The sequence below is a fragment of the Panulirus ornatus genome, chromosome 10, assembly GCF_036320965.1.
Source record: "Panulirus ornatus isolate Po-2019 chromosome 10, ASM3632096v1, whole genome shotgun sequence".
Lineage (NCBI taxonomy): Eukaryota > Metazoa > Arthropoda > Malacostraca > Decapoda > Palinuridae > Panulirus > Panulirus ornatus.
Window position 1 is genome coordinate 61668791 of NC_092233.1, and position 22673 is coordinate 61691463.

A 22673-nucleotide genomic window follows, 5' to 3' on the forward strand; every position below is an offset into this window, starting at 1 on the left:
TTTTTAGTATATAAATATGTTTTTTTCTATATAACTAGTTTTACTTTTATAGAACTTTAGTCACCACATGTCCGACATGATGAATTAGTTATATTCATTTTTTTTTCAGAAACATGATATTAAGAGTTCTGGCATTGGATTCAAAATATGAGTTCAAACCAAAGCTAGAATTTTTACCAACACAAAGCAATGCAGTCCATAGAGGGTTAATATTCATTGGTAGATATTTGTCATCTGTAGAGTTTTTTTTAGTTATCCCATGCATATAAAACTGCATGCCAGTAATGTAATGATAAGGTGAAAGGGTGATTAATTCATATTTCATCTGGTTTTGATTAACATACTAGAACAAGTAAGATATAAAAAATCTATAATCCTTCAAACCAAGCAATGTGCTGATTTTGGATTTTTATTGTTGTTGAAACAAAAGAATACATTGTAGTGTCAACATACCATAACATTAACAGTGTTTTGTATGTTTTGTATACCTAATGCAGGTTCAAAGTGATTTTTCTTTGTGTTCCATGTAAGTGTATATTGTATGAAATGATAAATGTCTACAAACTTATTTACCAGAAATATATGCTCCAAGTTGGAGATAATCTTGAATGTGCTGAACCATGGATCATGGGAGTTTTCAGATTTTAGAAACAGGTTTTTGTGATTTTACTACTGCTATGGATTTGCCTGTCATACTCCTTTTCTTACAGTTACACATCTGTGTTGCTCTTTGAGTTCTTTGTTCTGCAGATGACAAAATTAGACAGACAGTGGACAGAAAATTTGTCAGCAGCATGGCTTTTGGCCTTGTATGATGAGTGGATAGGGTATAACTAAATGTCCATGAGAGTTGGGGAAGAGATATTATGTAATTAGACTAATTGGTATTTATTGTGTACTTTGAGCATACAAAAGTAAAAGAACATGCTATAGGCACTTGTACATTGTGTAAGACAAGAGCATGTTTAGAATGATAACAGGTATGTGGTTTGTTTTCCTCAATTTTTCTTGTTTCTGATTTAATTTTTTGGCAAAATTCATGTTGCACTCTGAAAGCATTGTTGCTCATATGAACTGTTGGCAGAGAATAGAACTGCATTTAAGCACATGGATAAGGAAAGCTTTGGTACACTGTTCACACCTTGCATTAGATCAAAATTGGATTTTGCCTCAGGTCTGGTCACTGCACCAAAGAAGCATAAAGATTTCATTGAGTGTTCGATGCATTGTGTTCTGGTTTACAAGCTGACTGCTTATGGTGGGGTCTGAATTGAAATGTGATTTGTCAGTGGATAAGTTATAAATTGAAGTGCATTTTGCCACTGGGTTGGATACAAATAAAAAAAGAATTGCTGTGACTATTGTACAAAGCATACTGAATAATGAAATTCCTCAAAGTTTCCTGAAATATTTTCTCATTAAAGGATAAGAATATTTTTTCTATAAAATTGAAGATTTTATTTCAAATTTGACACAGCTCTGAGGTCTTTTATGATGTTATCTAAGGTACTGTGTAAATTCTCAGCTGTTGCAAACAAAAGGGTGCTATTCAAGCCCTTCACTAAGCAAGTCTCCTGGTATGTGAATGTGTTTGTTACTACTTACTTGTACTGTCCAGGGAGGGTTCTACAGTTATGGAACCCCATCTCTTGGACTTTCTTTATGATCATAAAACTTTTTAAACTTCTGTATGTTTTCCACATTCACAGTTGTCCATAGCTTTTGTGCTTAAAAAGTACTAATTTGCATCATTTCTAACATGTTTCTTGCTTAATTTGATGTTATGAACCCTTGTTGTTCTACCCTTTTATCTTTCAAAGAGCTGTTCCCAATTGATGTCATCAAACTGGTTTAGAAACCTAAAGTTGTGATCAGGTCACCTCTCACTCTTGTCTCTTCCATTATGTGGAAAATTAAGACCTTTGACCTTTCTTTGTAACTCAGCTCTCCTTATGCTGGTGCAATTTTTGTTGCCCTCCTTTGGATGTTCACTATTACTTCGTTGTACTTCTTTAAGTTTGGTGTTTGTAGTGTATGAAATTTCCCAGAAAAGGTTTTGTCTCAGGCAGCTTGCCCCCTGCAGGATTCAACCATTTGCTTTCTTATTATCTTTTCCAGTACCTTACCAATCACATTTGTTAGGGAGACCAGTCTTGAGTTCTTCACCCTCTCTCAATTTCTTTTCTTATAGATAGGTATGAGATGTTTTTCATATTCTGCTCCCTTGACACTTTGCCTTTTTCTTACCAGGACCTTGAGCCTTTTATGCGTGTAGTTCCTTATGTTTGTTTTCTCGAGATATTTTGTTGCTTTCCAAAACTTTATTATTCTATCTCACTAGTGTTGGGACTATAGTGCCTTCCACTTTTTGTAATCACATATTCATAATTATGCATTTTTACTGCATAGGGAGGGAGTTCAACACAAATGGGGCCCCATCTCTTGAACTATATTTAAATTCTTATTTGTACTGTATAGGAAGGAAGTTTTACACTCATGGGGCCCCTGCTCTTGACCAGCGTGTACTCTCATATAGCTGTTTAAGCTTTTGTATGCTGTTTGCAATTACTATTACCTCATTCAGTTTATGGCTTTCATCCTCACTGCTTGTACTATAAATGAACTTCTTAATCTTTTTTAGCGAGATTTTTGCTTACCTTAATGCTAATTCCCGTAGTTGTTATATCCATACATCTTTCAAAGGACTGTTGAGTGTCTTATCATTCTGAATTTAAACTTAGATGTTGAGATCAGGTCACCCCTGACTCTTTCATGATGGGCAAATTTTACCCCTTAGCACCTCAGTTAATTTCCCTGTGAATCATATATTACATTTTTCAGGTCTTCAAGTTTTGTTTTTCTTTCTTTTACTGTGGAAGACACCATACCCCCAACACCAATGAAATGGAATGGGGAGGTCTTTTAAGGACATTTGAGATATCGAGAAATGACATGATCAGAATGCTAATGGGTCCTCACCCAAACAGGGTCCAGATAAGCTTTTGCCATGTGTTGAAGACATTTGCAGATACAGTGGATACACCACTTGAAATACTGTTGAAGATGTTACTGGAAAAAAGGCAAAGTGGCAAGCGAGTGGAAAATGGCAGGTGCCATACTTAACAATGAGAAAGGAGGCTGGGAGGAAGCATTGAACTGGAGACCAGTCTTCTTGATGAGTGTGGTTTGTAAAGTACCGGAGAAGATAATCAGAAAGCAAATTGATGATTTCCTGCAGAGGAGAAATTCCTTAAGTGAGAGACAATATGGTTTCAGGGTAAGGTCATGTGCAGTGAACCTCTAAGATTTCTAGGAGAGAATAAGCTCTGTCATATGTATCTGAACTGTCTGAAAGCACTTAATACTGTACCACATGGGAGGCTAATTAAGAAGTTGGATCACCAGGCAGGAGGGAATAAGGGGAGAATCCACCAATAGATAAAGATTTTCTAAGTGGAAGGGAACAGCTAACAAGTAACGCAATTGTAGAAGTCTTTCTGAGGTGGGTGGAGGTCATCAGTGGAGGTGCAAAGGGTTCTGTTCAGGTAGTGTTACTCTTTTTTGGAAATGATTTGCCAGATGTTGAGGCTTCTTGCTTGAATGTGTTTGCAAAGATCATGAGGGAAGTTTTTCGAAAAGCAGGGAAGATTTCATCAACTTATAAGGGGACCTAGACAGACTGCAAAGTTGATGTGGCACATGGTTGATGAAATTCCTCCAAGGTGAATGTGAGGTAATGAGGATGAGACATGGCTAAAGAGGGTCTTAATATAGATATGATCCAGCTGGGAATGAGTGACTGGGTGGAGTGGACTGTGAATTACAAGTTTGACAGCTCCCAGTAAGAAAGTTAGAGATATCTTTCTTTCTTTCTGGTGAGCTTGTTTTCCTACTGTGGATAGGCACAGCATTGGGAAAAATGAATTGGATATATTTAGAAAAATTGCAAATTTTTTTCTTTGTACTTGATCACTATTTCCCACTTTAGTGAGGTAGCATGAGGAACAGATGAAGAAAGGCCACATCTGCTTGCATCCATTCTCTAACTGTCGTGTGCAATGCACCCACCACACAAACATTGTGTAAGGGATTTTGGTTGCCAAATGTATGGAGAATATTGGATTTTATTTCTTTGGAAGTATTCTACCTCTTTACTAGTCATTATTATTAAAGCCCTCCTTTACATTAGGTGCATTTACGTAATTTCATCATTGTGCATGGTCAGCGGAAACACCTCCTGTGCAGGCCACTCTCCTTAATAACTCTTGCAAGAATCATCCTATATGTCATTTGCTTCTTCACATTTCTAATGATGTTCACTTTTCTCACTCTAATATACCTATCATAATTGTGTCTTCAAATACCTTCAGCCATCCAACAATCTGTGTATGTTCACTGAATCTTTGAATGTGTATGATGAGCATGTCAATAACCTTTCATTTGTAATTGTAGTTTTAGGAGTACTGAGGAAAGCAGAATATTTTCTTGTGCCTAACTATTGACAGAAGAGACCGTAATAAGCTACAGATGGTATGATAAGTCAGCTGGATATTTAAACAGGCAGGAAAAGTTAAAATGTCAGTTAGTGTAGGCTGCTGTTGAAGGAGTGAAAAAAATTGGTATATGACAGATCAGTTGAATTTCAGTTGACAGATTTTTAAGGTGAATTGAGGCACATAGAAACGGTACTGTTCATCCACCAAAATGTTTGGTGAATGCTACATGCTAGCTATCCCTGCTTTTTTTGGCAAAATGTTATTGTAGGTACTTGTCATTAGGTATTATCTTTATAAACACTGAAAATTTGATCTGAATCATCTGTATTTGTGAAAGGGTCTGGTGTTGATACCTAGCTTTTGATGTTATTTCACTTTTGAACTGTTTGAAAATTATTATGATCAAAATAACTGTGGTCTTATTTTGTCTGTTATTGGGTAAGCAGCAGTCATTGTGAATGATTTGTACATGGATACCTCATAGCTGCATAAAGCTACATTTATAATGTTTTGACGTATTTAGAACTGTTCAGTACAATCCTTGGCCCCAGGTAATCATGTCTTTCTAAAGGTCTTGCTGCCTTATCCTCTTGATTCATTTGATAATGTAATGAGATGGTAGGCGCACATCAAAATGATCATATTTGTAATTCTGTTGATTTAGGTTAGTCAAGAACTGAGTGGATGTAGATGATATGGAAGAGTATTAGAATGATTTTTATGCATTGCAGGATTATGTAGTTTGTAATTGGGCTTAGATATCTGGTGTTCTTAGAATTTTTTGGTATATTTATCAATGAGTAAGAGAATAAATATTTTAGAGTTGATATTAATTGTTATATTTATCCAAACAGAGGCTATCAAGCATTGAACTTCCTGATGTCCTCACACCTGAGCCACCTGAGTTGGTTGCTACGCCCCACAGTCTTGTCGTTCACTTCAAGTAAACAAGCCTTGGATGAAAGGGATAGATAGATTGATGTGGACAATAAGAGATCGAGCACCACAACAGTTTGATGACCTTGTGAGATTTTTGGCGGGTACATAGTGTGTCATTAATTAATTTTTCTAAGATATTGCAGAGATATGCAGATGCAGAAACAAGAAATGGAAAAAAGGTAGACAAAACAATGTTAATTAGGCATATTAAAATAGCACTTTTCCCTGCCTGTATGACATTACAGTGCTTTTATTGCATTGTAGTGTTTACTAAACACCATATATTCAGATCACTGAGTGCCTTCTGTCATTTTATTGGTATCCACGTACTTGCAATTAGGTGACAATAAGTAGTGAAAGGACACCAGTATTACTTTTGTTGTCTGTTTAAACTAGAACATCATTTCATTAATTTGTGATTTATGTTCATGATACACAAGTCATATTCTATTTCTCGTGTCTGTAATCTTTTATCATTGATACAATGCTTTTTGTTTCTCCAGATATGTGGGGAATTGAAATTATCTTTACATGGTCATGAAGCAAAATACTCATTGTACAAAAAATATCATCAAATGGTCCTGTTTGTTTGTCTATAGAATGTTGTGTTGTTGCACCTTTAGCTGGAAAGAATGACATGCAAACACACAGTTTTAAATAACTGAAAAGTAGAGAACTGTGTGGTGCCATTATCTCTTTCATTTTGGAGTAGAAGAATGGGCCAGTGATCTTCAAGATAACTATATATCAGCAAGTTAAGAAAAGCTGTAGAATGTTTTTGAAGTTTATCTCTACTGTTAAAACTAATGTTTTATCAACATTGACAGACCGAAAACACATTTTAGGCTCAAGCTAATGTACCTTGCCTGGAGTCTCATCCAATTAGAAGGAGAGGAACTTGTTGTTGGTGATGGTGGTTGTCAGTGAAAGATCTGAATCCAGATCAGTGTGGTCGACAAAGGAATGTGGTGTGCAGTGCAGGGATATTAACATTTCCACGAGAAGTGAAGGACTCAACGAGATTTTTTTTCTTTTGTGACTGGAAATAATTCCAGTCCTATTTTCTAACAGCCTTTTTGAAAGACTTGTATCCTCACTATTTGTCAGTTGAGTTGGAATATTAGTTCAACTTTGTGAAATACTTAAGTGGTCTCCTTGAATGACTTAGCACTTTTGAGGCATTAAGGAGATAGCAGCCAGAGCTGAGAAACCTTTTATGGTAGTATTATTCATTCCGCTAATATTAGTATGTGAAGCATTTATCATTCATCATATGATAAGGCATGATAAAAAGTACAAGTTTCGTTGTTCAGTTTAACTAGTTACTATAAGCCCAATATTTGGGGTTGTATCAGCCTGTGTTTTTATCGACAAGTTCAGGCATGTTTTATTTATTTTTCTTCATCTGTGATTCCACCCACAATAAATATATATATAAATTATATTTGCATCAAGTGGTTTTTGGTTTTTGTAATATTTTGTAATGAAAAAAACAAAGATATTCAGGACAGTTTTAGAAATATTTTATGTGCTGTTGAGTTTCTGATGGGTGTTGAATACACTTTGGGTGTACATAGATTTGCAAAATACATCAAAAGAAACACTGTCCTTTCTGGGAGAAGGAAAAAAAAAAGGAGGAAGGTTTGATCTGGGTTAGTGCAGGAAGTATGGCCTAGGTCAGTGGAAAACTAGTTAGTTAACCTGTCTGAAGCTCACAGTTACCAGTAGTGCCAATAACATTTTATGACATCCTCAACACTCTTTTGGCAGACTTTGCTGAATAACCTGTCCTCTCTTGAATAAAGACTACTTTGGTTTATGAATGATTATTCCAGCTTGGTACTGGAGGAATGATCATATGAGAAAGTTAAACAGTGAAATTCAAAATGCACCCATCTATGTTATTCATTATGTTGCTAAGTCACAATCTTTATCTCTAAAGTCAAGTTTATTAAGAATTATTCTCTTCATGGTTACCGTGTCAAAATCTGAGAAGTTGCATATCAAAATCTCAATTTTAAACTCACAAATGTGGCTAATGGATTGCTTCAGATGTTGAGGTCTTGGAGAACATTTTGTATTTTGTTAAAAGACGTAATACATATGTTAGTGGTATCATGCCTTATATATCCCTATAAAACTTCATGAATGGTTGATTGAGGGTGTGTTTGGAAAATCATACAAAAATCTAATAGATTTACATTTCCTAAGCATTGAAATTGAAGCCGTCTTCATGATTGCTCAATAGTGCACAACCACTCATTGAGTCATGTCATTTTGATGAATTAGGATGTGACTTTTCTATTAGATTGAAAGTGCACTATACCAGCATACCCTGATTTTTGTGTGCCGTGCAGTTAGTGTAATGATATTAGTTGCATTGTCATATTTATGATAACACAAAGTATTGATTATCAAAACATCAGCAAGTATATATCCTTCAGTTCAGTGAAAACTAATTGATGGTAATTATCTCTCTCTCTCTCTCTCTCTCTCTCTCTCTCTCTCTCTGCCATTTTGGCAAAATCTTGATGTAGTTACTCGTAGGTAAGTTGGTACTTTCTCATTCTCTCTGTCTCTCCGGGCATCATTTACTCATAGGTAAGTTGGTACTCTCTCATTCTCTGTCTCTCTGGGCATCATTAAACAAAATACTGTTCTCAAGTACAATGGTTAATGTAAAACTATCTTGAATATTATATTTGGGTATTCATTAGGAGAGTACTTATTTATGAATGCTTATGATGAAATTTTACTAAGAGTCCAGGCTAGTGTGAAGCACTTACCATAGTTTACTGTAGAATTTTGAAGAACTAGTCATACGATGTATGTGTTGTCAGATGTATATGAAACAGATGGTATATGTGTTGAATGAATACTAGCATCCCACATGGGGTAGCAGAAAGAAAAGAAAGCAATCTTGACCACAAGATTGAAATTTTAGAGCCACTGAAGTGTTGGTTCACTGCATTTTAGTGGCTGTCAGATGTCACTCTTTTGTCCCAGGATGCTGTCTTTTTGTTCTGCCTTACCCATATGTGGGCTGCTGGCATTCAGTCCACAAGCATACAATTTCTCCATCTCACAAAATTTGGTGACCTAGAACTCAATCCATAACTGTGCAATGCATATGAGAACTAGAGAATGGCTGTGAGCAAATGCGGTCTTTCTTCGTCTTCCCTGTGGTAACAAACATGACTCATTCTTCATAACTAGATTTTTATGTGATGAGTACAACCTACTGGCTCTTTCTTTTGGCAGAATATTGTTATAGGTTCTTGTAAGTATTGTAAAACACTCTTAATGGATACCAGAATATGACATACATACCAAGTAGTCTCACATCAGCTGTTGTTGAAAGGAATTGTATTTTGCATTATGAAGACCCTTGGACTTGCAGCCTGGCTTAAGGATGGATATTACCAACATGGAAATATATGTTGGTAATTCAAACATTACTCTCATAAACTTGGGAAATAGGTCAAAGTATTATCTGATTTCTTTTACTTTCTATTTTTCTTGTTTTTGCTTTTGTACTTTTGCCAAGCTATTAACAACTCATCTCATTAAACTAGACATTAGGATATGCTTTATTTATTGTCTAGAAATTGAGCTCCAATGTTTTGTATGTGTGGCTTATATTCCATGATTAACTAAAACTCTCTTTTGGAAGTTTTTTCTTTAGGTCATTTGAAATTGATTGGTAACTTAGATCTGTAGAGAATTTTCATGAATACATTTTTTACCTCTTTCAGGGTCAGATAGTTTGTGTTTAGTCACCAAATTGAGATCATTGTATCCTAACCTCAGGGTTAGAAAGTATGAACTATGTGATTAAGTTCCAAACTGTTGATATGCAGGTTGTGGGCCAAATTTCACTTGCTGGTTCTTGATAATTATCAATTTTGATCACATTTCTAACTCTGCTTGCTTGTTTGAATGTGTATGTGTGGGTGTATTATTTTCTTATATTTATTGCTTCATACTCTTGTGACATGGACCAAACTTTTACTTAGAAAGTTTGTTTTTCTCATAGAAGTACAGTAGGGGATAGTGGCCACCAGGGAGGTGCACCCAAGTCATGTGATAAGTTGTCCTGAATTTCTAATAAGTTATCGTCATTCTGTTTTGTTATTTCTTTTTATTATCTTGCTGATAATGACAATATGTAAATATTTTAATGTAAACTCTGATATCCAAGTACTGAAAGGAATCCATTATTATTGGGTTGGGAGGAGGTGTAGGTTCCTACTGTGTAGGCCAGTGCAGATATTAAAAAGTATAGATTTGTACTCTGTCAGTTAAACAACTGTCACAGAGTTTACATAGGTGAAAAGCCATTGGTATAAAAAGATCCTTTATGACAGGTGCATTAGTTGACTTGAGTGTATATCCTAGTTTAATATAAAAAGTAAAAAGGTTAATGAAAACATTATCTGGTAGTGAACACCAAGTGTTTTACTTGGGTTGTTTGCGAAATCAACTTCAACACATTTTTTCTTAGGTAAAGCATAATAGAAGATATAAACATTGGTCATCATAGTACTTCACATGTTTTGGATGACATCTTTTCTGGCACTGAACAACCTGTTGTAAGCAAATGATGTTCCTTCCAATCTGTGCATGTCCTTGAGATGTAGAATCAATACCTCACATATGTATGTTGACACACTACTGTAGCTCTGTACATTGTACTCTAGTTCTAACATGCATTGTGCTGCTTGTGTCATATGTTATGAAAGTATTATGTTTCACATGTATTTTGAAATGGTCTTATAGTGGTGATGGGCCTTGTAGGTGTCAGTGCTAAAAAATCATTGCTCCACCTTTTCTGGGCTTCTCTAGGGGAACAAAATTGATATTGTTGGTGATGTTATATTTTTAGTATTTTCTCATTCTTTCAGTAACTTGCAATATCATAATTCAAAATGAGAAGAAAATTTAAAATAAATTTAGGAAGGATATTCATTGGACAAAATAAAGGAATTAGCCTCTAGAGCAGACATACAAAATACAAAAAAATTTTACTATACATATGTATGAATAGATGATTGTATGTGTGTGTGTGTGGATGTAAATTCTATATATGTTTTTTACTGTTTTATGTTTTTCCATTTTGTGCAATCGACCATTCAGGCATCACAAGTCATAAGTCTGTAGTGTTTCAGAAAGCTCAGTTATTGTTGTAATATTAATCTGCAAGCTGCAAAACCTCACTGGGTGTATTTATACATTTGTGTAATGCCACAGGGACCCAGAACTGTTGTTAAAAAGTATTGTAGTGTATACTCTGTGAAGTTTATTTTATACCTAAAATGAGAAAAGCCAGTGATGGCAAATGAGTTTATTTTTCAGGAATTATGAAAAGAAAATATTTGAAAAAAATGCAAGAAAGTGAAATTGTAAAATAAAAACGATAAAGGAAGATAAAACACAAAAGACTTGTTTTATTTTCTCGTAAAGTTTGATTTATCAGAAATGATAGTTCAGTACTCATGTACTGACTGTACTATGCTCTGCTGTGCCATGCTGTTATTTTACAATAGGATTTCAGCCTTGTGTAACATTGTTATGTATATAAAGTTTCAAAAGGCCTTTTTCTAAAGGGTTCATTCAGTACAAGATATTATACTACAGAGTTACAGCAAAGACAGAAGTAATTAGTATGAGCAGAATCTTACCTCAGTTTAAGTAGAAGTATGAGGAATTTTAAATCTCTGTGTATTTAGCTGATTGACAGTACTTTCAGCGAAAGAACTTTAAGGTAATTGCTGAACTTAGAGCATTTGACAATTTATGAAGTTTTGCACATACCTGTCATGAGTAAAATCATTAGATGAGCTAGGTAGAGGTCTCTTGAACTTTCAGTCACATGTTGGAACTCTTAGATAAAACTCTCATATTCATAATCATGTGCTTGCACACTTTCAACAGTTGTTAATATGTGCTAAGAGATATGTGTAATATGTCTGTATATTGCTTTCCAAATTTACAGTATTCTTGGCACAAATATGAAGATTTATTTAACTAGCTGTATTGTCTGTAAATGATGTAACTATTTTATTATTGAGATTTTTTCAGGGTTGGAGATGGGCAGGGTGGGAGTTGTAGGTGAGAGCAAGAAGTGCATAACTGCTACCAGCTGTTTCACTCCACCGCCCCTTCCTCCCTTTTTTCTACCTTTTCCCTTTTTCTCTTCCTTTCACTTTTTTTTGTGCTTTATTTCATTATTCTGGGCTTTCTCCAAATGTTTAGTATTTCTTCAAATACTCAACGCTCCTCTCTGTAGCCTCATTTCTTTGTTGTAGCTTATCAGTTTTTCTCTTTTACATAAAATAATGGTTCCTCTACATGTTTTTGATCTAGTTTGGACATTGCACTTGCTCTCTTATCCTAAACCAATTTTCCCTAATATTTGCATTACTTTCTGGCATAATTTTTTTTTCTCAATATGCTGTCATGACAAATGCACATTTGTGCTAGTGCAGGGATCTTGTAGATGTGACAGTGTTATGAATGCTCAGACTTTATATATTATGCCTATAGATGAGCAATTACATTGGCTACCTGTTTAAAACCGCCACCAGTTGTGCCAGCAAATAGGGGTTAATGTCAACTACCATTTATTCATGTTCCAGATTTATGCCATAGGTGTTGTAGCAACTTTGACTTCTTTCTGTTTTGGCTCACTTTATCCAGGTTGATGTTCACAAAGGAACTGCTTATAATCTCTGGAGGGTTCATGTATGAGTTTTCAACTTGGAAATGCCTAGAAGTACACATCATCCCAGCATTATATGATATATGATATTTCAGGACTAGAGGTCAGTGCCTAAAAATGAGACTGTAACAAATGTGTTTGTCATTGTAACAAAAGATAGTTATTTTCATACTTGTTAACCATTTCCCAAGCAGTAAGGAAGCACCAGAAACAGATGAAGAATGGACCCATTCCCTCACATCCACTCCTTTGCAGTCATGTATAATGCTTAGAAACCAGAGCCCCACAGACCATTCTCTACTTTCATCTGACTGCTTCACGTCCCATGTTTCTTCCCATTGAGTGTGTTACTGCTTGTATAAAAATTATATCACGTAAAGTTTGAATTAAGTTGGTGCATACTAAAGTAATATCATTCATAATTATGAGGAATGTTTTTTGCAAGGAAAATATGAACAAAGAAAAATTGGGCTGCACAAAGACATTGCTTTTGATGGATTTGTGTTTTATCACAGCATATTATATGACAGTTGACCTGATAATCATAGATTTATGTACAAGATGATAATTGAACAGAAAAATCTGTGATGCACAGAGGCATTTCATTGTATTGATTTATGTTTTACTGTAATTTATCATACCAAACTTGATCTGTATGTAAAAATGAAGAAAAAATTTAAGAAATATTAATAGTTGGTCAGGCTTCATTAGATGATCTCTTTTGATTTTTTTCACCATCAACCAGTTTTTACAGGTCATCACAGTCAACACAAAGAAATATTGTATGATTTCAGAACTTCAAAATTAGAGATGTTTTCATAAGCTCCTGGTAACCAAACTCTTGTAAATGGTATATTTTGTTTTTGTACTATAGTGGACTCTTATAGCAAGAAGTCATAAGATTAGGAGAACTGTCATTTTCCATGGATGCTTTTTAGATATTCTTAAGTGTAAGTCAAATGCGGATGTCCAGGTATCAGGTTGAAATTCATTTGGTATTGTTCTTTAAAAACAAAAGAATTCTTTGTAGAGTCATAGATTAATTTCTAAACAGCTTTTTTTTTCAATTTATATCACTATTGTTGGTCTAGATGTCATGATTAATACAAATAGCAATGCTTTTACGGTCAGGAAAAGTTATGTTTCCCCATTCAAAATTATGTTAAGACTGAGGTGTTTTTGACATGGTACTTGAGTGCTCCTTAGTCATAACAGATATCTGTTCTTTTAGACTTTGGTGATAGTTTTTTGGCAGTGGTTGCTCTAGATCTTTTTCACTACCCTTCCATCTCTAGTTTTGTACCTCCTTTTTCCTACATATTTTCTTTTCATACTTGATCATTGGTGCATTACACTTTGTAGCAAGAGACTGAGTGTGAACGAATGTGGCCTTTTTTGTCCGTTTTCTTGGTGCCACCTTGCTGATACATGGGATGGTGATGCTGTTTGCTGTGGAGCTAGGTGGTAATTCCCCACGTTAGTGAGGTAGCCCCAGGAAACAGATGAAGAAAGACACATCCACTCACATACTTATACATATACATACATACATATGTTTACATATACATACATTTACACATCCATATATACACATGTACATATTCATACTTGCTCGCCTTCAATTGTTCCTGACACCACCCCTCCCCATAGGTAACAGCACAAATGCACAAAGGAAAGAAAAAAGGTAACCTATACATTATCTTCTCTTCCCCCACATCCATTTCTGCCCCCTGCATCAGCAACGTAGGGCCAACAAACAGACAAAGAAAGGCCACATCCACTCACACTCATTCTCTATCAATCATGTGTAATGCACCAAAACCACAGCTCTCCATCCACATCCAGGCCTCACAGACCTTTCTATGATATATATATATATATATATATATATATATATATATATATATATATATATATATATATATATATATATTTTTTTTTTTTTTTTTTTTTTGCTGTCTCCCGCATTTGCGAGGTAGCGCAAGGAAACAGACGAAATGAAATGGCCCAACCCACCCCCATACACATGTATATACATACGTCCACACACGCAAATATACATACCTACACAGCTTTCCATGGTTTACCCCAGACGCTTCACATGCCCTGATTCAATCCACTGACAGCACGTCAACCCTGGTATACCACATCGATCCAATTCACTCTATTCCTGGCCCTCCTTTCACCCTCCTGCATGTTCAGGCCCCAATCACACAAAATCTTTTTCACTCCATCTTTCCACCTCCAATTTGGTCTCCCACTTCTCCTCGTTCCCTCCACCTCCGACACATATATCCTCTTGGTCAATCTTTCCTCACTCATTCTCTCCATGTGCCCAAACCATTTCAAAACACCCTCTTCTGCTCTCTCAACCATGCTCTTTTTATTTCCACACATCTCTCTTACCCTTACGTTACTTACTCGATCAAACCACCTCACACTACACATTGTCCTCAAACATCTCATTTCCAGCACATCCATCCTCCTGCGCACAACTCTATCCATAGCCCATGCCTTGCAACCATACAACATTGTTGGAACCACTATTCCTTCAAACATACCCATTTTTGCTTTCCGAGGTAATGTTCTCGACTTCCACACATTCTTCAAGGCTCCCAGGATTTTCGCCCCCTCCCCCACCCTATGATCCACTTCCGCTTCCATGGTTCCATCCGCTGCCAGATCCACTCCCAGATATCTAAAACACTTTACTTCCTCCAGTTTTTCTCCATTCAAACTTACCTCCCAATTGACTTGACCCTCAACCCTACTGTACCTAATAACCTTGCCCTTATTCACATTTACTCTTAACTTTCTTCTTTCACACACTTTACCAAACTCAGTCACCAGCTTCTGCAGTTTCTCACATGAATCAGCCACCAGCACTGTATCATCAGTGAACAACAACTGACTCACTTCCCAAGCTCTCTCATCCCCAACAAACTTCATACTTGCCCCTCTTTCCAAAACTCTTGCATTCTCCTCCCTAACAACCCCATCCATAAACAAATTAAACAACCATGGAGACATCACACACCCCTGCCACAAACCTACATTCACTGAGAACCAATCACTTTCCTCTCTTCCTACACGTACACATGCCTTACATCCTCGATAAAAACTTTTCACTGCTTCTAACAACTTGCCTCCCACACCATATATTCTTAATACCTTCCACAGAACATCTCTATCAACTCTATCACATGCCTTCTCCAGATCCATAAATGCTACATACAAATCCATTTGCTTTTCTAAGTATTTCTCACATACATTCTTCAAAGCAAACACCTGATCCACACATCCTCTACCACTTCTGAAACCACACTGCTCTTCCCCAATCTGATGCTCTGTACATGCCTTCACCCTCTCAATCAATACCCTCCCATATAATTTACCAGGAATACTCAACAAACTTATACCTCTGTAATTTGAGCACTCACTCTTGTCCCCTTTGCCTTTGTACAATGGCACTATGCACGCATTCCGCCACTCCTCAGGCACCTCACCATGAGTCATACATACATTAAATAATTGAGTGGGAGATGTATAAAAGAAAGAGACAGGAGGTCAAGAGAAAGGTGCAAGAGGTGAAAAAGAGGGCAAATGAGAGTTGGGGTGAGAGAGTATCATTAAATTTTAGGGAGAATAAAAAGATGTTCTGGAAGGAGGTAAATAAAGTGCGTAAGACATGGGAGCAAATGGGAACTTCAGTGAAGGGCGCAAATGGGGAGGTGATAACAAGTAGTGGTGATGTGAGAAGGAGATGGAGTGAGTATTTTGAAGGTTTGTTGAATGTGTTTGATGATAGAGTGGCAGATATAGGGTGTTTTGGTCGAGGTGGTGTGCAAAGTGAGAGGGTAAGGGAAAATGATTTGGTAAACAGAGAAGAGGTAGTAAAAGCTTTGCGGAAGATGAAAGCCGGCAAGGCAGCAGGTTTGGATGGTATTGCAGTGGAATTTATTAAAAAAGGGGGTGGCTGTATTATTGACTTATATATATATATATATTTTTTTTTTTCTTTTTTCATACTATTCGCCATTTCCCACGATAGCGAGGTAGCATTAAGAACAGAGGACTGGGCCTTGGAAGGAATATCCTCACCTGGCCCCCTCTCTGTTCCTTCTTTTGGAAAATTAAAAAAAGTGCAAGCGCAAGGAAACAGAAGAAAGAAATGGCCCAACCCACCCCCATACACATGTATATACACACACGTCCACACACGCAAATATACATACCTATACATCTCAATGTACACATATATATACACACACAGACACATACATATATACCCATGCACACAATTCACACTGTCTGCCTTTATTCATTCCCATCGCCACCTCGCCACAACACACATGGAATACCATCCCCTCCCCCCTCATGTGTGCGAGGTAGCACTAGGAAAAGATAACAAAGGCCCCATTCGTTCATACTCAGTCTCCAGCTGTCATGCAATAATGCCCGAAACCACAGCTCCCTTTCCACATCCAGGGCCCCACACAATTTCCATGGTTTACCCCAGATGCTCCACATGCCCTGATTCAATCCACTGACAGCACGTCAACCCCGGTATACCACATCGATCCAATATATATATATATATATATATATATTTTTTTTTTTCCTTTTCATACTATTCGCCATCTCCCGCATCAGCGAGGTTGCGTTAAGAACAGAGGACTGGACCTTTGAGGGAATATCCTCATCTGGCCCCCTTCTCTGTCCCTTCTTTTGGAAAATTAAAAAAAACCGAGAGGGGAGGATTTCCAGCCCCCCGCTCCCTTCCCTTTTAGTCGCCTATATGACACGCAGGGAATACGTGGGAAGTATTCTTTCTCCAATTAGGTCTCCCACTTCTCCTAGTTCCCTCCACCTCTGACACATATATCCTCTTTGTCAATCTTTCCTCACCCATTCTCTCCATGTGACCAAACCATTTCAATACACCCTCTTCTGCTCTCACAACCACTCTCTTTTTATTACCACACATCTCTCTTACTCTTTCATTACATACTCAATCAAACCACGTCACACCACATATTGTCCTCAAACATCTTATTTCCAACACGTCAACCCTCCTCTGCACAACCCTATCAATAGCCCATGCCTCGTGACCATATAACATTGTTGGAACCACTATTCCTTCAAACATACCCATTTTTGCTTTACGAGATAATGTTCTCACCTTCCACGCATTCTTCAATGCTCCCAGAACCTTCGCCCCCTCCCCCACCCTGTGACTCACTTCCACTTCCAAGGTTCATCTGCTGCTAAATCCACTCCCAGATATCTAAAACACTTCACTTCCTCCAGTTCCTCTCCATTCAAACTTACCTCCCAATTGACTTTTCCCTCAACCCTACTGTACCTAATAATCTTGCTCTTATTCACATTTACTCTCAGCTTTCTTCTTTCACACACTTAACCATACTCAGTCACCAGCTTCTGCAGTATCTCACCCGAATCAGCCATCAGCGCTGTATCGTCAGCGAACAACAACTGACTCACTTCCCAAACCCTCTCATCCACAACAGACTGCATACTTTCCCCTCCAAAACTCTTGCATTCACCTCCCTAACAACCCCATCCATAAACAAATTAAACAACCATGGAGGAAAGGTACACACACACACACACACACACACACACACACAGCATGCACACACACACTCACAGTAATTTATATACATTTTTTTTGACAGTTTGAAAACAGTGAAGTACAGGCGTTTGCTCACCCCACCATGAGTGCTTTGATTCCATTTCTGTGCCTTTGCGAGTTAAATATTTTCAGCCACCCCATTTCACTAGTATGAATTTTGAAATTGGTCTTTAGCCAACATCAGGGAGGTTAGTCTGTAACCCTCAAGTGTGGACAACTCTGCCATACCTTCAGCCACATACTAGAATAATCCCATTGGACTTAAACATAAGGCTTTTGTCAAACATACAGAGAGCACCTAGTGCCACCAAGCTCACCACTTGTTCTGGTCACATATCTGTTTGTTTTCCCCTTAGTAAGATGGATTCCAAAGGAATAGTGTGTTAAACATATAAGTAAGAAGTGAAGCAGAATAGTGCCATGTTGTATGGAAACTGGTTTGAAACAAACATGTCAGGAAGAATGTAGAAACACTTCATAAGCAAAATCGATGGTATTGAACATGTGAACTACTATGAGAGGCAGAAAGAACTTCAACCCTACAGTTTAGAATGAAGAAGGGAGAGACATGATTTGTTGGCAGCAAATAAAAGGTATAAAGAAAAGCATTTTAAATCTGAAAACATCTTGGCAAGGAAAACTCAGAATGATCCAATTGGGAATTATTTTTGGGAATATCTGAATATCTCACCGAGAGCCTTTAAAGACTCTTTAATGCAATACCATGAGAAAAAAGAAATATGCCTGGAATGACTACAGGAACCTAGTAAAGAGGATTAAAGTCATTGCTGATGTCAGTCCCAATAGAACCTAGATTATATAATTACAGAGGTCCCTTGCCTACTACAGATGTAACAACGTACATAGAATACTGTATACTATTTTACCAACTACTATATAGAGTACTGTATACCATTTTACCAACTACAGCATCAAGTTTTGAGCATCCATGTTTTTCCATAGCACTATAAATTTTTTCCCTTGCACTGGGTTAGTGTTATGTGATCATGGGTTGCTAGTAACCCAGTCTGGCAGATCACCATTGCTTGGGAGAGACTGTAGTAGTATTATAACCAGGCAGTGTTGCTAGGGTGAGCATTGATGTAGCCTTTTGTGCGGGATAGTTAGCTGACTGCTTTTTGGGAGTATGGAGGCAAGGCATCAGGGATAACATACTGCCATCACGTTATTACTTTGCAATTTTGTACATAATTTCTTTGTACTTTTATAGAATAAGCATTTTTTTTTTTTTAAGTAAAACTTGCTAATCTGCAGCCTTGAAGTGTTCATTTTAGAACTTAAGGTATTTCACACGAGAGGCAGCCCCCGTAGCCCCCAATTTTCCATTGACTTTGTATCTGTATCCTGACAACCATGGTTTTGCTAACCAGTGGCCTTTTAGGAATATAAACTCAGTGGTATTCAAAGGGGTAGCAGTTCAGAGAAAGTGTGTGATTCAAGTAAGATAAGTGGTGAGTGCTACATGGTAGCTCTGCCATTCTGGCAAAATCTTTTTTGTAGGTATATTCTCTTTCACTCTCTCTTTCCCACAGAAAACAAAATGAAACAAGCAGGATGATAATGATGATGTTAATATTGTACTGAATAACAGTGTACTGAATTGACTGCATCCAAAGGCTGACTGTATGCAAAAAATGTACACAAAATAGACAGTAGGGCTATGCATTAGATAAAAGTTGCGATTAAACAGACAGTCTTTGCACATATGCTGGGTTGGCAGTCTACTACTTAACTATTGATGGTTTTCAGAAAATGTAGGATGGAGCGATTCTTGTAATGGTCCGTATTCATTCAGATTGGTTCATTGTGGTTCTGGTGGAAAAATGCAACATTGTTATGAGGGATCTTTGGTGGTAAGAGGTGATGGTGGCAAGAATGGTGCAGTACCTTCTGTCCAGACTTATATAGATCTAGGCGATGGTTGGAGAGAGTGAGGAGGATGATTTTGTTGAGTACCTTTTGATAGGTGATGTAAAAGAGGCTGAAGATATGTAAAATGCTACATGAAGGCCATGCCTCTCGGCAAAATCTTGTCATAGGTATGTAAAGGTTGGTACTCCCTTCTTATCTTGGCTGATATATATATATATATATATATATATATATATATATATATATATATATATTTTTTTTTTTTTTTTTTTTTTAACTATTCGCCATTTCCCGCGTTAGCGAGGTAGCGTTAAGAACAGAGGACTGGGCCTTTTTTGGAATATCCTCACCTGGCCCCCTCTGTTCCTTCTTTTGGAAAATTAAAAAAAAAAGAGAGGGGAGGATTTCCAGCCCCCAGCTTCCTCCCCTTTTAGTCGCCTTCTACGACACGCAGGGAATACGTGGGAAGTATTCTTAATCCCCTATCCCCAGGGATAATATATATATATATATATATATATATATATATATATATATATATATATATATATATATATATGTAGGTTCTTGTCAGAATTTTTTTCTTATCTCTTCCCTATTCCCCAAAATTTTATGTAAGATTAGGATACTGGTCATACTTGCGTGTAAATGGAGAAATTCTCTTCGTAAGGACAAAAGCTAAATAATTCCCAACTGATGTATGCATTCTCCTCCTCCTTTGCTTCTCATTTTCAGATTCATTGTTAGTCCAGGTCACAAAGACCTAAATTTGATTTTGTTTTTCATGATCTAGTTTAACATCATGAATGATGAAATGATATAAAGAAGGTGGCAGTTTTAAAAATGTTGAGCTGATGAATGCTCATGTGTGAATACTAAGTCTTCAAAATTTTCTCATCATTGCTCCATCAGTATTATGTCCCAGAGGGTGGCACAAATGAGTATTTGTCATTATGGTGTGAGTTAACTCAAAGTAAGGTCTCCTTCCTTAACATAGGTTTTCTGTACATTTGTTCTATAATGTTCTTGTCTATGCCTTTCTACTGTTGCAGGTATTTTATTTTATATTTTGTATTTTCTTGCAGGTTCTGTTTATGTACATTTTTCTTCAATAAAGGTCATACCATTTGAGTATATTCTTTAATTTAACCTAAGGACTTGAATCAGATACTGAAACTGGAAACCTTCATTTATTGTACAAATAATTTGAAAATTGCATTATGTAACCCACTGCATTATAAGAAAGTTATTGGGTTTTGACAGTGTTCATTTATTTATAATTTTTCTTGCACACTTGCTTCTTACAGACTATTCCATGGTTTACTTTTACTACTTCATATGTCTTGATTTAGCCTTTTGACCATATATTGCCCCCTCTTTACTGCATAGATCCAGTTCATTCTAAACCATGTATGCCTCTCACCTACTTGATTGTGCCACAAGCTGTACTGACCTCATAGTAGAGGTTATCCTAGCGTAAATGAAGTCCTACATCCCTTCTACCAGGTATATCCTCCACCCCATTCAGATTTGACTGCTCTTGCTCCAATGCTTATTGCATCAGGGATGAGCATATTATTTTATGAAACATTCCTCTTCCCTGATATGCATTCTGGTTTCATCTCTGCTTGGAATCACTGCAAATCTGTTTGTGGTAAAATCAAGCCTCGTGCTAACAAATGTTTCTGGATCGAAACTGAATTAATTTCCAATGACTTAAGTAATTAAAACTAACCTCCTTTCTTCTAACCCAATCAATCTTTAGATAATTTTCAAAGTGATAAAGCTGCTTTTTTATGTACTTTATATTCTTCTAATTCAATGTTATCCTGTGCATGCCTTTTACCCTCTTGCATGTTCAGACCTTGATCACTCAAAATGTTTTTCACTCTATCCTTCCATCTCTAGGACCTTTCTGATGGCTCTTTTAGCCTAATGCTGTGCTACTTCAAGTAGTGGAAATGTGGACACCTTTGTAAAGTTATTATTAGCATTACTATACTTGATCGCCGTGTCCCACATCAGTGAGGTGGCGCCAGGAAACAGATGAAACCCATCCACTCATATAAACATATATATACATACATGTACATATACATACATATACTTGCACATACACATATGGCCTTGATTAAGACCTCAGCTGCCCGTGCCGTCTCGGCTAATATAAAAAAAAAGAGGAAAGCAGCAGGAAGTCAAAAGGAAGGTGCAGGGGTTGAAAAAGAGGGCAAATGAGGGTTGGGGTGGGCGCGTATCAGTAAGCTTTAGGGAGAATAAGATGTTCTTGAGGGATGTTAATAATGTGAAAAACAAGAGAGCAAATAGGATCCTTGGTGATGGGGGCAAAAGGGAAGTGGTAATAGGTATTGATGAAGTGAGTATTTTGAAGGGCTGTTGAACGTGTTTGATGATAGGGTGGAAGGTGTAGGGTGTTTGGGTCAGGGTGGTATGCGAAGGAAGAGAGTCATGAAGAATGGTTTGGTGAAGAGGGTAGAGGTGGTGAAAGTCTTACGTTGAATGAAATGTGGCTAGGCAGCTGATGTGGATCGTTCTGCTATTGAACTTATTAAGAAAGAGGGTGATCATATTATTGATTGGTTAGTTGGATCACGGTGCATGAGGATTGACGGAATGCATGTAGAGTCCCACTGTGTAAAGGCAAAGGGGATAAAGGTGAGAGTTCAAACAACAGAGGTGTAAGAGAAGCTAGGCGAAGAGTGCCTATCCTCGTCAAGAGCTCAGGCTGGGGTGTTTGAATGTGTATGGCTGTATGCTGTCACTGGATTGAACCAGGGAATATGAGGCAGCCAGGCACCTTACTGTCGATAAGGGGAGCTGTAGTTTCAGTGAACTGCATATGGCATCTAGAGAAATGATGCGGACGAATGCGGCCTTTCTGTATCTGTTCAGGTGCTACCTAGCAAACGTGGAAACACTAATACGAGTACGCGTGAGTCACCTGGAGTGA

General features: G+C 37.1%; 1 protein-coding gene across 6 annotated transcripts in view; it reads left to right on the forward strand.

The window, feature by feature from the left end:
• The window catches only part of hrg (poly(A) polymerase hiiragi), a 106468-nt gene extending 85635 nt beyond the window's left edge, over window positions 1–20833 (forward strand). For all 6 annotated transcript variants that reach the window (XM_071666117.1, XM_071666119.1, XM_071666115.1 and 3 more), the window contains one exon: window positions 5351–20833. In XM_071666117.1, the coding sequence (XP_071522218.1) occupies window positions 5351–5443 (93 nt within the window). In that variant the 3' untranslated portion in view covers window positions 5444–20833. The remainder of the gene's footprint in view (window positions 1–5350) is intronic.
• The last annotated feature ends 1840 nt before the right edge of the window (window positions 20834–22673 follow it).